Here is a 16,892-nt window from a genome sequence, read left to right as displayed (position 1 = left end):
GAAAATGTAAGCTATTGTTTATGGACTGGATAAACAACAAGTTTACTTTGTTTATTTTTGCAAGTAAAATTTTGCAATTTTATTTTCCACGTTTGATCCGTCTGGAATTTATTTTGATATCAGGAGTGAGCTGTTTTTTCCCCAGTTACCTATTGTCCCAAGACCACTTTCTGCATAATTCCTCTTTCCCACGCCAGTTTGAAACTCCACCTGTACTGCACTCTTTGTAGATTTTGGTCGCTCTGTTTCTTCAGTCTGTACCAAACTATTGTTATTATCGCAGGCTCATCATACAGTTTAATATTTATCAGATAAATAGTCCTGCAGCCAGGCCTCTTGCACGACTGACCTATCTCTCTGTTTTCTGCGTGTTTATTTTGGATGTTTCCCTCCCTATTCCTACATGTTGACAGTTTTAAAAACAGCCAGCCTGCCCTCATAGGAAATGCTTCAGTTAAGGGTGTACAGAATCATGGAAAAACAGTGGGAGGGAAAGTTTTGCTTCAGAGATTTGCCCTTGAACGTTCTGTAAGTACTCACATTTCTTATCAAGTGTGAAAGTCACAGGGGAAACACCCAGAACAAGCCTGGAGCGTGAGAGCAGGCCTTAATCTCTGACATTAGCTACACATTGACCAATGTTCCACACCGTTCCCACTGAGGTGGGGGCCCCAGGACTTTACTTTACTTGAGCTGACCAGACTTGTACTCTCTGCAAACCCTCTTGCTTTTCCAGTTTTGCAAGAATAGAAGAGCCCAGGCTGGAATTTTAAAAACTGACCCTTGGGAAGCTTAAAAACTTTACAACTGAAAACACGTTGATGAAAAAGAAAAAAAAACAACAACTCAAATACACATCGAAAGAGGACAGCAAAAGCGTTCTTCCAAGATCTGCAGCACGGCTTGTTTACTCGGCAGCCAGAGATGATGTGGTGTCTGCAGCCAACGAGGGCATTTGGCATGGTGGCTTTTTTTAGGGGGTGAGGGGGCTTCACCCCGAGGCATGTGGGATCTTATTTCCCTGACCAGGGAGGGAACCCGTGCCCTCTGCGCTGGAAGGGCGGAGTCTTAACCACTGGATTGCCAAAGAAGTCCCTTGTGGCTTTTTTTAATATAGGGAAAAGTATAAAGGAGAGTCTCTATAGTACCACCTCCCCCTGAAAAGGTCCATGATCTAGAGTTTTTTTACTACAATTTTTTAAAATAGCATTGAAATTTACAAGACATAAAATTAACCATTTTACAGTGTCCAGTTCATTGGCATTTAGCAATCACAGTTTGGGGCAACCACCACCTCTATCTAGATCCAGAATATTTTCATCACCCCAAAAGGAAACCCTGAACTCATTAAGCAGTAGAAGTGTGACAGTCTTAGAGGAACCCGTTCACCCTCCCTGCAGCCCTGACGACCACTATCTACTTTCTGTCTCTACAGATTTCCCAGTTCTGGGCATTTCATATAAATAGAATTGCACAATATGTGGCCTTTTGTGCCTGGCTTCTCTTACTTTCCCTTCTCCAGGGGATCTTCCCAACCCAGGGATCGAACCCAGGTCTCCTGTATGGCAGGTGGATTCTTTACCAGCTGAGCCACAAGGGAAGGCCAAGAATACTGGAGTGGGTAGCCTATCCCTTCTCCAGGGAATCTTCCTGACCCAGGAGTTGAACCGAGGTCTCCTGCATTGAGGTTCAGCCACATGTAGTGTATGTCAGCACTTCACATCATTTTATGACGGAATATTGACTGCTTAAAAAAACACCCATTATGGGACTTCCCTGGCAGCCTAGTAGTTAGGACTCCCGAGCTTATACTGCAGGTGGCATGGGTTTGATCCCTGACTGGGGATCTAAGATCCCTCAAGCTGCAGGTCCAACCAAACAAAACATCCAATATGAGTGCATGGTTAGAAACTGACAAAGTACAAGCAGTCAAAATAAAGTATGGACAGCTGCAAAGCCCCCCTTATACCCCCTTCACCTGGCCTCCAGTGTCCTCCACCCAGTCCCAAGCTCTAAGGGTGAGCATGTGAGGTTAGTCACTCAGTCATGTCTGACTCTTTCGATCCTATGGACTATAATCCGCCAGGCTCCTCTGTCCATGGAATTTTCCAGGAAAGAATAGTGGAGTGGGTTGCCATTTCCTCCTCCAGGGGATCTTCTCGACCCAGAAGTTGAACCCACGTCTCCTGTGTCTCTTGCATTGCAGGTGGCTTCATTACCAGCTGAGGCATTGGGGAAGCCCCATTCCCATTCTAAGGGTAATCACTATCAAATAAATATATGTACCTGTACCTTCCTAAAACAAATATGTTTGTATGCATTTATTAACACAAAAATGTATGTTTATTTCTTCTGATAAAATATTCAACAAAAGAGATCCTAAAGCATCTTTTTTTTTTTCTTTTTTGGCACCATGGTTTGTTCACTGAATAATATGGCTTGGATGAAACTTACTTCTGCAAGGTGGATGCGGAAGGGGATGGGCAGGGTACAGAATAGAGTTTGGTGGGGGGAGCCTTAGGCGTTTAGGGGGCTGCACAGGTGGATTCCATTTGTGAAAATGGATCCAGCTGAACACGTATGATGCACCTACCTTTCAAGAAAAAGGTTTTAAAAATATGGCCTGACAATCAGCGCTCAGAGATCCATTTTATCTTGACAACCGCACAGTGCTCTTTTCTATGGTGTCACATAAATCTTTGGAAGACTATTTCCAGTTTCCACCTCCCTTTTACAAAAGTGCTATAATCAGCAGTCCTGGCATCTCTCAGCACAGTTTGATGAGTGTATTTGGCCAGAACCATGTCACTCTCAGGAGGATGTACTGATTTCCATGCCTGTTAAGAACATTTGGGTAGAGTCTGCTAAGTTGCAGGTTTTTCCCTTTCAGCACTTTGAATGCATCATGCCATTCTCATTAAAAAAAAACAAACAAACAAGGGCTAGCTGGTAGCCTGCTCCCCCAAACCCTCTCCAGCACTGGGCACCCCTAAACTTTTGCATTATTGCCCAGTTGTTATGTGAATGATGAGATCGCATGACTGTTTGGCTTTGCACTTACTTTAATCATGCATGGAAGAGGTGAGGGAGCAGGGTGGCATCTTGGGTAACAGCCTATCTTGGAAGCCCTGGCTCCAAACCTGGGCTGCGTCATTTGCCAGTGGAGTGAACTTAGCCTGGTTATTGATCTGTAGATGATGTTTCCTCATCTATAAAAATGGGGAGGAACATAATAGCACCTCCCTCTCCATTATTATTATTATTATTTTTAGGCTTAAATAAGATATTGTGCAGAGTACAATATGCAGAGTACTTATATGCAGAGTACATCATGAGAAACACTGGGCTGGAAGAAGCACAAGCTGGAATCAAGATTGCCGGGAGAAATATCAATAACCTCAGATATGCAGATGACACCACCCTTATGGCAGAAAGTGAAGAGGAACTCAAAAGCCTCTTGATGAAAGTGAAAGAGGAGAGTGAAAAAGTTGGCTTAAAGCTCCATATTCAGAAAACGAAGATCATGGCATCTGGTCCCATCACTTCATGGGAAATAGATGGGGAAACAGTGGAAACAGTGTCAGACTTTATTTTGGGGGGGCTCCAAAATCACTGCAGATGGTGACTGCAGCCATGAAATTAAAAGATGCTTACTCCTTGGAAGGAAAGTTATGACCAACCTAGATAACATATTAAAAAGCAGAGACATTACTTTGCCAACAAAGGTTCGTCTAGTCAAGGCTATGGTTTTTCCAGTGGTCACGTATGGATGTGAGAGTTGGACTGTGAAGAAAGCTGAGCACCAGAGAATTGATGCTTTTGAACTGTGGTGTTGGAGAAGACTCTTGAGAGTCCCATGGACTGCAAGGAGATCCAACCAGTCCATTCTAAAGGAGATCAGTCCTGGGTGTTCTTTGGAAGGAATGGTGCTAAAGCTGAGGCTCCAGCTCATGCGAAGAGTTGACTCATTGGAAAAGACTCTGATGCTGGGAGGGATTGGGGGCAGGAGGAAAAGGGGACAACAGAGGATGAGATGGCTGGATGGCATCATGGACTCGATGGACGTGAGTTTGAGTGAACTCCGGGAGTTGGTGATGGACAGGGAGGCCTGGCGTGCTGCGATTCATGGGGTCGCAAAGAGTCGGACACGACTGAGCGACTGAACTGAAGATATTGTGGCTTCCCTGGTGGCTCAATGGTAAAGAATCCGTTTACAATGCAAGAGATGTAGGTTTGATCCCTGGGTCGGGAAGATCCCCTGGAGAAGGAAATGGCAACTCACTCCAGTATTCTTGCCTGGGAAATCCCACAGACAGAGGAGCCTGGCGGGCTACAGTTCAAGGGGTTGTGCAAAAGAGTCAGACACAACTGAGCGACTAAAGAACAATTACTTCTCTTTTTATCTAAACACTTATTAATTTCTTTTTAAATGTACGACTGTGATCCTTCTGAAAGGTAATGGCATACAAAGCAGGAAGTAGAGAACCCGGCTTTAGTAAAGAACTTTAGTCCTTTATTCCAAATGGCTGTCCAGTTTTCCTAACACTAGCTATGCTTAGAAAATCCTCTTTCTCCCCTGCTAACTCAAAATAAATTTCTACTTCTGGACTCATTATTCTGTCCCACTGTTTTGTTGGTCTATTTCATTCCTTTTTTTAATTAAAGAGCATAATTGATTTACAATATTGTGTTACTTCCAGTTTTCCAGTAGTCATGTACGGATTTGAGAGTTGGACCATAAAGAAGCTGAGCGCTGAAGAACCGATGGTTTTGAACTGTGGTGCAGGAGGAGACTCTTTAGAGTCCCTTGGACACCAAAGAGATCGAACCAGTCCATCCTAAAGGAAATCAGTCCTGAATATTTATTGGAAGGACTGATGCTGAAGCTGAAGCTCCAATACTTTGGTCACCTCATGCGAAGAGTCAACTCATTGGAAAAGACCCTGATGCTGGGAAAGATTGAAGGCAGGAGAAGAAGGGGGCAACAGAGGATGAGATGGTTGGATGGCATCACTGATTCAACGGACATGAGTTTAAGCTAATTCTGGGAGATAGCGAAAGACAGGAAAGCCTGGTGTGCTGCAGTCCGTGGGGTCTGTCTTGTTTCTGGCTGTCTCAAGGTAGATGACCAATAAATTTTGGTTAAACAGAGTCATGGATGGATGACCAAACTGTACCTTCTGTCCCTCCTGTCTGTGTGCAAGCTGCTCCTCCCAGCATCGCCCCACCCCCACCCTCTTGCCCGGGAGGCACCTCTGGCCGGGCCTTGCTCCAAGGTACACCACAAACAGAACACTGCCCCATCCCAGAGACAGTCTGAGAGGCTTCCTTGGAGACTTCCCCGTACCCCACGGAGCCCCACCCCTGGGTCTTCCCCCACCTCGGGTCATGTTCCCCCCACTACCAGTCTTTCCTGGTGGACTGGGTCTAACTGGAGGGAGTGACTGCTGCTGGGAGGTACTTAAAGATCTTGGCCAAATCCGGCTTTCCCCCGCGAGGGGTGGAGGCGAGGACTCAATAAATTAACCTCTGACCGGGGTCTTTGTGCTCACACTCCAGCGTGTAATTAGCTCCCCTGTCCTCAGAGTCCAGCTTCCCATGGTCTCCAGGGCATCACATGACTCTGGTACAGTGATCACCATGGTTCAGGGGTCCCTAACAGGGGAGGGGCTTGGGCAGAGGAAATTTAACTCGATTGTTTGCTGAAAAAAACCTCAATTTCTGTCTGAGGGGAAGAGAGGATTTTCATCTTCTAGCTGCTTTTACAAGTAAACTCGCCCTTTCAGGTAATCCATACCACCTGTTACCTGTCCTAGAAACCTCTAGAAACCCCAGGATCTGGGGTTGGGGGGGCGGAGTTTTCACATTGGTGGCAGGTCATATAGCAATGGGGACAGATATCTTGATGACTTTCTCTCATGGAAAATTGATGATTCTTCCAGCTTGAACCCAGGTTTGACAAGAGCTCACGCTGGGGCTTCCCAGGCGGCACTAGTGGTAAAGAACTGGCCTGCAATGCAGGAGCTGTAAGAGACGAGGGTTCAATCCCTGGGTTGGGAAGATCCCCTGGAGGAGGGCATGGCAACCCACTCTAGTATTCTTAGCTGGAGAATCCCATGGACAGAGGAGTCTGGAGGGCTACAGTCCATAGGGTTGCAAAGACTCAAATACGACTGGAGCAACTTAGCATGCACACGCCCCAGGCTGGGAGTCTAGGACAGTGTGTATCATTCAGTGTGGGGGGAACCCTTTCCTCAAATGAAACAGTTCATGCCACTTGCATCTATAAGAGACTCAACAATCACTTAGTTTGCTGAACTTTATTTGATGACACGTACATCTACATTTACTAATCATGGTGTCAATTTGTTCACACAATGAAGCCCTAATGGACCTGATTTTGAAATCAGGAGCTGGAGAGCCACAAGCTTGAAAAGCCAGTTCACTCCCGTGTTTTGTTTTGCTTCGATCGACCCAAGGATAACCGTGATACACACAGATGAAGAGCTGCAAATGGAAACCGTTTCCTTTTTTCCTGCATCCTCAGACTCATCCAGAATTTTGAAATGAATTGCCATGAGAAACCTGCTGAATCACTAACGACATCTAATAACTGTTCACATCCTTTATCACAAAAACGTTAAGTCACAAGATAGACCACAAAACAGAATATGAATTACTGTGCGCCGTGTTGATACGTTTTGCCATCAAACAACGCAGCATCACAGTAGGACAATAACATGTGGATTACCAAGGGATTCTTTCAGAGTGTTTGTTTCATGACAGGGCATTTGCCGGATCAACTTCTCCCACTTGGAACCTTTCCTATCAGCTGCATTTACAAGAAAATTAGATTATATGCAAATAGTGAAATCAACAAAATGGATACCTGTACCAAAACACTGATGAACAAAAGGTAATATTCTGAGTCTCTGGTGTGACTTGTTTGGCTTATGATACATTCAAATAGTCACTTTTTTAAAAATAAATATGTGAAAAAGTAGATTCGGATTACTTCTTTGAGCACACCTTGGGCTTCTCCAGGATACTGTCTGGAAATCATTGAGCTCGGATAACCTGGCCCTCCCCCTCCTCCTGCACGCACAGGAGACAAGGCATTCTGGTCTATTCAGAGGGCACAAATGATCAGCCAATTTTTAAAGAATATTTTCCCGCCTCTTCCTATAATGGGAGATTTGGTCTTCAGCCTCAAAGAGAGTCTGGGAGGGGCATGGGATGGAAGTAGAGCCAGGGAACCCAGGAATGGCAGAGTCCTGCCCCCACCCCCCCCATCACTCTTTTCTGGCTGCAGGTTTCCTGCAAGGGTTTCACCCACATGGGAATCCAAGTACCAGTTTTAGTAACAGAACCTTAAAGCAAACACTTCAAGCCGTAAGTGGGTAGGGACCTTACCACCTTCCGGTTAGAGAACTGGAGGATGGACACTGAAAAGTAGTGGGAGTGAGGAAGTGAGGTCTGCAGGGACGCTCCTGACTTAACCTACCCAGTGGTCGAAGCAGAGAGGATATAAGGGAGCAAAGGGCTGCCGACCTCTTTACCTCGCCAGGCCCTGAAGAGAGAGGTTGGCTCACCATCCAGAAAAGGAAGCAGGGAATGGGGGAGAAAGGCCAAACATAAGCGACCGTAACAGTGAACCAGCCTGTGAGTCACAGTGAATGTTCTAGAACTTTTCCAATGTACTTCATGACTCTCCATCCTCTGAGGCTGTGTCTAGGAGGAGGTGAAAAAGCAGGACCAGCCGAGGAAAAAAAAGCACGGGGCTATGCCTCCCTCCCTAACTCCTTCCACCTAAGACCTTACACACCATTTACCTCTGAGAGTCCGATCTCTACAAAGTGAGTTCCTAAAACAATCAAAGGTCAACGAGAGCAACTTTGTTCCCAACTTGGAGCCTCTTTCTTCTTCAACTGCTCAGGTGCAGATGGTCCCTGCTGTGTTCTGTGGATAAGTCAGAACAGCTCAAGAGGAGAAGCAGGGTGTGTTGGGAAAGATTTTTCACTTCCTGAGACTTTCTAAGTCTTTGAACATGTTGATCTCCCAACCAGGCCTCCAGAAAACTCCAGCCTCAAGGCCTCTACTCTGACAAACATGACCCCAAACAATGCCACCCTTATTGAGGGAGATGCGTCAGACGAAGGGAGAGATGACTGGAGAGTACCACAGAGACACACTCATCTACAAGGGATGGCTGAGTGGGTTTGCTCTGACCTGTCTCCACAGGTGTCCCCAAGTGTCGGCATTCAGGGGCTCCTAGGAGGGGGGGTCAGGGCTCTCGGCCTCTGAGGCCTCAATTGGTGGCTCACCTGCTTCCTCCACTGCACTGGGGTCCTCACCCACCATCTGACTCTCTGCCCCCTTGGGTTCCTGTGCCCCGGCCTTCCCCTGCCACTCCTCCCCCTCCATCCACTTGTTGACACAACCCAAATGACTTCTGCCATCATTCTCACCACTGGAGGCACGCGGAGGGCCCTGTGGCTTGGCCTCTGGACCCTGTGAGGCTGAGGTTGGTGACTCATGGGGCTGGGGGTCCCCAGGGGCCTTCTGGTCCGGTGCATCCCGGCCGGAGCCTGGCCCTTTCTTTGAAACCTCTGGCTTCTTCCTGGGGTCTTCCGAATTGACAAGGACATAAGACACAGGGCCCAAGCTCACCTTCTTTTTCTTCCTCATGTGGGCAGGGCTCTTTGCCGAGGCCCAGCCCATGGCCTTCTTCTTCGGGGGGCCCTCCAGACCACCATCTTGGTCTGACTCAGAGGCAACTCCCCGGCTTGCAGCTACATGAGGCAGGTTGCTGGGAAACTTCCAGGCACATTTTACTGGGGCCTTCTTCAAAGCCAACCCCTCCTGCTTCACACATGGCTTTTTGTTGTTCCTGACCTGTTCTAACGTCTCCCTATTTTTACCATCATCAGCTTCAGGATGCTTCAAGGAGGCCGAGCTGTGGGAATGGCTGCCTTGGGATTTCTTCCAGGGCACTGGCTCCTGCTTGGGAGTTTTTTTCTGCTTCATCCTCCTGGAGTGAGTAAGAGCTCCAGCCTTTCGAACCAAAGGTTTAGGACCGTCACCCCCATCTGCCACGTCATTCCAGCCATCCGGGTTCTCCATCTGCAAGGCAGAGCCCCTCTCTGCAGCCCTCCCTGGCTCCTTCTTGACCTTCCTCCCTGCTGCTGAAGCCAAGGATGCTACCGCTTGGGCCTTGGCAAGATCTTGCGCCCTAGCTTCCTCCTGGCTGCGCATTTCGGCATCCATATAGTAGATGATTTGCACCACAGCTCCCAGAAACACGCCCAAAGCTTCTGCCCAGTTCTCGGTGGACCGATTCTGGGTCTGGGGTGGTGAGGCCCTGCTGAGTTCAAGCAGGTGCACCACATCCTCCAAGGTGCGCTCCTCCGCGTCCAAGAATTCATTCAGGTTTTTTAAGAACTCAGCATTCTGGGTGGGGTCCCGACAGACCACTCTCCAGATGCCCCCGCTTCCTGGGAACTCTCGGGGTATGGCCCTCAGATTCACACCCTCCCCGACCTCAACGAGGGCAGCTTTGGCATTTTCTTCCCTCAAAAAAATCTTGTTGAGCACGGAGTACGGGCCCAGCGGGGAGAGGACCCCATTCAAGGTCTCCTCGATTTCCGCTTGGCCACAGTCCTCTGGAATGCCCGTGACCAACAGGGACCTATGGATGTCCGCTTCCATCCCCCGGCACCAGTCCTCCAAAAGGTTCACCGCCATGGTCGTGGACACCGCGGGGCTCGATTCCCAGGTGTGCTGAAGCGTCTAGGAGGCGGACCGAGCCTGCAGCGGTCCCTCAGCAGCAATCCTGAAAGGTGACAGGAGAGGGCGGTCAGAGAGCCGATAAACACGACCAGGCTCAGAGATCTCAGCTGCCCCCTCCAAGGTGGGCCTGCAAGAGGCCTCGCGCTTTCCCAGGGCCTTCCTCCCCAAACCGGGCCCCGGGTGCTCACACGTGTCCTGAAATCTGCCGAAAACCGCGCTCAGCCCCTCCCACCGGGCCTGGGGACAGGGATAAGGCAGCCCCGCCTCTGGACGCCCAGACGAACCACAGAGAAGCCGCCGGGCTGGCCAGGTGCCAGCTCGGGCCGCTCCAGCACGGATGCTGTGGACGAATGGGCCGGGACGCCAGCGTCCGCCCCTCCTAGGATTCCCGGCGCCTCGGCTAGGTCCCAGTAACCGCGCGGAGCCGAGGCAGGCATCTCAGGGCGCGCTTGCTCCCGCCATCTGCCCGCGGTCTCCATGGCAACCGGTGGTTGCTTCCGAGCGCGTGGGCTACGCAACTGGGCCTGAGGAGCCGCTGGGAACGCGACTGTTAACCTATTGACCGAGCCAGGGATTTGCATGTTCTCCAATAGCCCCTCCTGACCCAGACTTTCAACCCTTCTCTACTCAAAATGTGGGCCTCCAGGATGGGGGTTGGGGGCGCTGACTTCCGTGGCTGTGCCAACTACCCCTCTTATTCTCCTCCTTCCTGTTGGGTTCAGCCAACAGGACCCCTTAGGAGACATCAGAAAGCGTAAGGCGAGAGGAGAGAGCGCCTTCAAGCCCCCTGAGTTTCCCCAACAAAAGCCACAGTTCTTGTTGAGAGCCGTCTCAGCTACATTTTCTTGTTCCTGCAATATCCAGAAGTTTCTAGAAATGTCTTGACTTCCCCCGCTTCCCCTCCAAGCCTGGGGATAGGGCTTCACATTTCCTTGCCGGTTTCTTCAACCTCCTGCCTTCTGGCAACCCCTTTTGTTTTGTTTTGAACACCTTTATTAATAATTAATGAAATGCTCCTCAGTGACTCAGTTTGGGTTTTCCTGTCAGGCCCTCAGTGATACAGCTAGCAATGAGGCTTCCTAACTGTTCAGTATTAGACTAATAATTTGAGCTCTCTGAGTTCCTTGCTGTTCTTCACAGTAGGAATATCATTGATTCCAGGTTCAATGATTTGCTGAGAGTTTTCCTGGGACTCAGAAACATCATAGTGTTCACAGTTCCGGTGTTGTTGTTTAGTCGCCAAGTCGTGTCTGACACTGTTGAGACCCCACTGACTGTAGCCCGCCAGGCTCCTCTGTCCATGGCATTTTCCAGGCAAGAATACTGGAGTGGGTTGCCATGCCCTCCTCCAAGGGATCTTCCAGACTCAGGGATCGAACCTGAGTGTCCTACTTGGCAAGCGGATTCTTTATTCACAATTATAGTTTATTACAGGAAAAGGATACTGCTTAAGGTCAGCAAAGGGAAAAGAAAAGGGCAGTCTGGGAAAGAGTTGTATGGATGGGCTTACTTTTCCCAGCAACGTGTGACAACACGTACGGAGTATTAACCAGGGAAGCTCACCTGCGCCTTAGTGTCCAGGATTTTTTTTTTTTCCTGAGTCCATTTGCATGGAGCACACTTGTGGTTGACCTTAGTTACTCAGCCTTCAGTATCTTCAGAAATCGAAGAGATGCTGCAAGGCCCAAGGCCACGACCATCACTCACATTTTAGTACAGGATCCTGTAAGGCTTAGCAGTTACCCAGGAGTCACAGAAGGGCTAAGTTGGTTCTTTAAAATAGACAGGGTTTGGGGACTCCCCTAGTGGTCCAGTCGTTAGGACTCCAGGCTGCCACTGCAGGGGGCATGGGTTCAATCCCTGGTAGGGGAACTAAGATCCCACATGCCATGCAGTGTGGGCAAGAACAAAAAATAAAAAAATAAAAGGTACAGAGTTTGAGCAACCCAGATCTGTTAAGTCTTCACTGCACGGATGCCTATAAGTGTTTCAATCAGGGTTCAGTCAGAAAAGAAGATTCTGAGTTAAGCATTCCAAAATATTTGAGAGACAATTTTAAATTTGTTATATATATATATATGTATGAACATACAAATATTTATTTGTGATTACATATATAATATACAATTCATGTAATTATAAATGTATATTTGTATTATGTATATAGGCATGTATGTGTGTGTGTGTGTGTGTGTGTGTAAGAGAAGTCAGCCGCCTGCCCCTTCTCCCATCAGTGAACCACCCACAATTACCAGTGGATCTAAAAATAGTTCTGAAGCACCCTTGGTAGGAGTCCTGGCTGTGGTTTCCATGACAACACTTCCAACTGCAGTTTCCATGACGATGGGTCCCTGCAGCCCCTACCCTTTCACCCATCTCTGCACTTTAGAGTTACCTTGGCATCCTCTTCTTTTCACCTTAAGGTTTTTATTTTGTTTTCCTGTGTATTTTGGATGAGAACCCACAGAATTTCCATAAATACTAAGGTCCAGGGGGATCTGGGCTTTCACCCAGATTTCCCCTCCCGAGTAAGTTGTAGTAACCCACCCTGGTGGTTCTGTGACTCATCTGACTGGTTCTAGCCAGTTTGTGCTGTGAGAGCTCCTTCTTGCTCCAGAGTTTCTTCAGTTTGTACTTTCTAAATGTCCCAGGACATGGCTTTCCCCCTCATTGCTAACCTCCAGACTGCCAGCCTCAGCATCTGATGTGAGTCTCTACACATATTTCTCCAGCTCATGTAATCATTAAAAATACACAGATCCTAGGGAAGTCCCTGGTGGTCCAGTGGCTAGGACACTGTGCTTTCACTGCAGAGGGCTGGGTGGGCACTAAGATCCCACCAGCCTCACAGCATGGCCCAAACAAACAAACAAAACCAACAGACTGTTTTCAAATACCAATAATTTATTTATATTTTTTAAAGTATTGTTAAAATACTCCAGAAAAAAAAAACAGGAGGGAAGGGGGATAGATGGAACAAACTGGCTGAGAATTGACCTTGAAACCCTTTATTATAGATGGAGGTCATTACACTATTCTTTCTGCTGTTGTTTTCATTTTAAAGTTTCCAAAATGAAAAAAAAAAAAAAGTTAATGAAAGAAAGCAAACGCCTTCTGTCTTTGGTATTTTCTTTTTTTGTGTTTTTTTTTTTTTGCTAAAATGGTTTACAGAAAGAATAAAAGTCGTTCCCATAGGATTTTATTGTTTTGATCCTGACTCATAAAATAGAAAATAAAATATCAAAAAATATCTTGTACTGTTTATCAGAGAGACAGTAGTCTTGAAGCAGGATCTTATTTCCCTGTCCAGGGATTGAACCTAGCTGGCCAGTCCACCAGGGGCTAGAGGCTAGAAGCAAAGTTCCCCAATTCTTACCCTGTTTGAAAGCAAAAATGTTTCCAGGAGGCAAAAATTGCAAACAGGTACAAAGTTTATTATTACAGACACAGTGACACAGCACAACATATAGGAGAGCACATAGAGAAGCAGTTTATTTAAGTCAGAAGCAGGGCAGAAATACACACCCAGAGAGGTGTGCGGGCTTCCTGAATGAGGAGGCGCGCAGTGAAGAGGTGATTTAAATCCCTCATCGAAGAAGGCAATGGCACCCCACTCCAGTACTCTTGCCTGGAAAATCCCATGGATGGAGGAGCCTGGTGGGCTGCAGTCCATGGGGTCGCTGAGAGTCAGACATGACTGAGCGACTTCACTTTTACTTTTCACTTTCATGCATTGGAGAAGGAAATGGCAACCCACTCCAGTACTCTTGCCTGGAAAATCCCATGGATGGAGGAGCCTGGTGGGCTGCAGTCCATGGGGTCGCTGAGAGACATGACTGAGCGACTTCACTTTTACTTTTCACTTTCATGCATTGGAGAAGGAAATGGCAACCCACTCCAGTGTTCTTGCCTGGAGAATCCCAGGGACGGGGGAGCCTGGTAGGCTGCCGTCCATGGGGTCGTACAGAGTCGGACATGACTGAAGTGACTTAGCAGTAGCAGCAGCATACAGGACAATCCTTCCTGGTCTTTGTTTACATTTGACCAATTATCTTGTTTCTCTCATCACACCTGCATGGTCTCAGGACTCTCCCCAACATGCGTGCGCAACTTTTCTCCAAGATGGATTCCACCACAGATACAAAGGGTTGGACATGACTGAAGGTCATGCACATCCTGTGGGTGCACGTCCACACTTGATTTAGGTTGGAGCCCCCCTCCCTTTTTGACCCCCAAGGAGACTTTCTGCATAGACAGGGAAGTCTTCCTTGACCTCAGGAGTGGTCATCTTGTCTCCTTCAGCAGAGCTCAGCTTCTGTCTCCTGCTTTGTCCTTGGAGTGTCTGGGTGACAAAGCTTCGATTTTACTCCACTTGACAAGCACGGTGTCCAGCCCGGGGGCCCATCTGTTTCCTACTTCAGTGCTACAACTTTCTTGCCTTTTTTTTAAAGACTTATTTGTTTATTTTTATTTTTGGCTGCAATGGGTATTCAGTGCTTCACTTGGGCTTTCTCTAGTTGCGTCAAGCGAGGGCTGCTCTCTAGTTGCAGTGCGTGGGCTTCTCGTTACGGTGGCTTCTCTTGTTTCTGAGCACAGGTTCTAGGTGCGAGGGCTCAGTAGTCGTGGCGCACGGCTTAGTTGTCCTGAGACATGTGGGATCTTTCCAAACTAGACATCAACTGATGTCCCTTGCATTGCAAGGCGGATTCTTAGCCATTGGACCACCAGGGAAGCTCCAGTATGACAACTTTTAAAAGTGAAATTCATATTGTTAACTGGTTAGAAAGAGACACCCCACCTCTCCTTGTTTTGTTGAAATATTTAACCAAATATATATATGCCATCTTCTTTATTTAAATAATTATTCTCATAATTCTAGAGAACTGTCATTATCAAGTACTTGTGTGTGAAGTCACTCAGTCGTGTCCGACTCTTTGCGACCCCATGGACTATAGCCTACCAGGCTCCTCCGTCCATGGGATTTTCCAGGCAAGAGTACTGGAGTAGGGTGCCATTCCTTCTCCAGAGGATCTTCCCCACCCAGGGATGGAACCCGGGTCTCCCACATTGTAGGCAGACACTTTACTGTCTGAGCCACCAGGGAAGTCAGATAAATGAAAAAAGTATACATAAAAATGGAATGAATGGTGATTTATCCACCACCCCCACCCCTAGCTTAAGGACTGGAGCATTTCTGTGTTCATTTTGGTCTTTTTCAGCCATATGCTGTGCTGAGCTAAGTCGATTCAGTCATGTCCAACTCTTTTTTGACCCCGTGGACTATATATAGCCCACCAGGCTCCTCTGTCCATGTGATTTCCCAGGCAAGAATACTGGTTACCATTTCCTCTTCCAGGGGACCTTCCCAACCAGGGATCAAACCCGTGTCTCTTGCATCTTCTGCATTGGCAGGCAGGTTCTTTACCACTAGCACCCCTGGGAAGCCCTTTCCAGCCATGCTCTTCCACAGTTCTCACCTTAAGATGTTTGTACTTGCTGTTCCTTTTGCGATTTCCTCCTTGTCATTCAAACTTTGGTCCAAATGTCACTTCTGAGAAGCCTTACCAGACTTCACCTAATTTACAGACGTTTTTCCCTCACGTGTGTGTGTGTGTGTGTGTGCACGCACTCAGTTGCTCAGTAGTGTCCAACTCTTTGCAATCCCATGGACTGTAGCCCTCAAGGATCCCCTGTCCATGGGATTTTCCCGGTAAGAATACTGGAGCCGGTTGCCATTTCCTCCTTCAGAGGATCTTCCCAACCTGGGGATCGAATCTGAGTCTCCTGCATTGGCAAGAAGATTCTTTACCACTGAATCACCTGAGAAGCCTTCTCCTCACATACCTTCACAAAAATCACTGTCGCACCACATTGACTTATTAGCATATAAGTTAGCATCACTGTGTAACAAACAATTCCCAAAGTGGATTAAAGGTAGTACATACACCATCTAAAGTTGTAATCCCTATTACAGTGGAAGCCCCCTAAGGGTAGACACCTTGCCTGTCTTCTTCACCGTCAGATTCCCAGAATCTAAACTGTGTTTGCCACAGAGGAACATTTAATCATTCTCTGTTGAATGAATAAATGACTATGTCCATTGACTGTCTTGGGTTGGAAATCAAGTCAGCCACTGGGACAACCGCTGGAACTCTGAAGCCAGAGAATGAGACACTCTCTCTGAAAATAAATAAACAAGAAGTAAGAGAGAGGGTTGCCTCTGTCTGCAGTGCTGGGAAGGAAGCCGGAACAAAGGAGTGCTTATTCTTCAGTGTAGACAGGTAAATAGTAAACTCCACATGAGAGACGCCCGCCCTCCCCTGCCCTAGAGGGAGATTTTTTTTCCCCCTGATGACAGTCAATGAGGCCAGTCACTCCAGATAGCCATAAATACTGTGGGTGGCCACTCCCAGGAAACTTTCCGATCTGCAGTTTCTCTGCCTCCTCTCTCTAAATTCAGGTCCCCGTAGCCAAATCAAGGTTGGAATGAATATTCACAGCTCACGTCCTCTCCTCACCCCCTTCCCCATCACCCCACATATGTATGTTTTCAAAAATCTCCACTGCTTGTAACAGATCTTACCACAAAAATTTACTTTTTATCCTGGCAAGCTTTCCCATGGATTTCTTAAATTCCGTCTCCCTATTGGTCCAGCTAAAAGAATTGCCAGATGATCAGAGTCAATGAGAGCCATCTTCTAGGACAACCCCTGTTGGTCTGGCTGCAGTGCATGCTGGGACCCAGAGATAGGGAGGGCCAGAGGTAGGGAAGCTGTAATCGGGAAGAACAAATCTGACTCCATATTGGATCTGTTTCTTTTACTTTAACCTTCTTGTTTTATTGCTTCTAAAGGAATGTTGCCTATGGTTTAAAGTATGCATAATGGCCAATCTCCAGGAACCTTGTTTCCTATGCCTGAACATTAAGCTAAAAATACCTTTGTTTAGGGAATTCCCTGGTTGTTCAGTGGTTAAAACTCTGTGTTTCCAATGCAAGGGGCGAGGGTTTGATCCCTGGTCGAGGAACTAAGATCCCACGTGCCATGATGTGTGGCCAAAAATAAATAAATAAAATAAAATACCTTTGTTTAGCTCACAGGAAA

General features: G+C 47.4%; 1 protein-coding gene across 2 annotated transcripts; it reads right to left on the bottom strand.

Annotated features, from left to right (window-relative positions):
- Positions 1-6,110: 6,110 nt before the first annotated feature.
- On the bottom strand, positions 6,111-10,262 carry PNMA8A (PNMA family member 8A). Of its 2 annotated transcripts, none has more exons than XM_006067472.3 (2): positions 9,978-10,262; positions 6,111-9,832 (listed from the first exon to the last, which is right to left on the bottom strand). In XM_006067472.3, the coding sequence occupies exon 2, from the start codon at positions 9,742-9,744 to the stop codon at positions 8,272-8,274; it is 1,473 nt and encodes a 490-aa protein (XP_006067534.2). In that variant the 5' UTR covers positions 9,745-9,832; positions 9,978-10,262; the 3' UTR covers positions 6,111-8,271. The 2 variants fall into 2 exon arrangements, with proteins under 2 accessions (XP_006067534.2, XP_006067533.2); XM_006067471.3 differs by having other exon boundaries at positions 10,074-10,262.
- Between the last annotated feature and the right edge of the window lie 6,630 nt (positions 10,263-16,892).

The sequence above is a fragment of the Bubalus bubalis genome, chromosome 18 (genome assembly GCF_019923935.1).
Source record: "Bubalus bubalis isolate 160015118507 breed Murrah chromosome 18, NDDB_SH_1, whole genome shotgun sequence".
Classification (NCBI taxonomy): Eukaryota; Metazoa; Chordata; class Mammalia; order Artiodactyla; family Bovidae; genus Bubalus; species Bubalus bubalis.
This window is presented reverse-complemented; position numbering and strand designations above follow the sequence as displayed.

Excerpts from the sequence above, each read along its gene's own strand:
- PNMA8A (XM_006067472.3), bottom strand. The coding sequence starts at position 9,744 with ATGGCGGTGAACCTTTTGGAGGACTGGTGCCGGGGGATGGAAGCGGAC.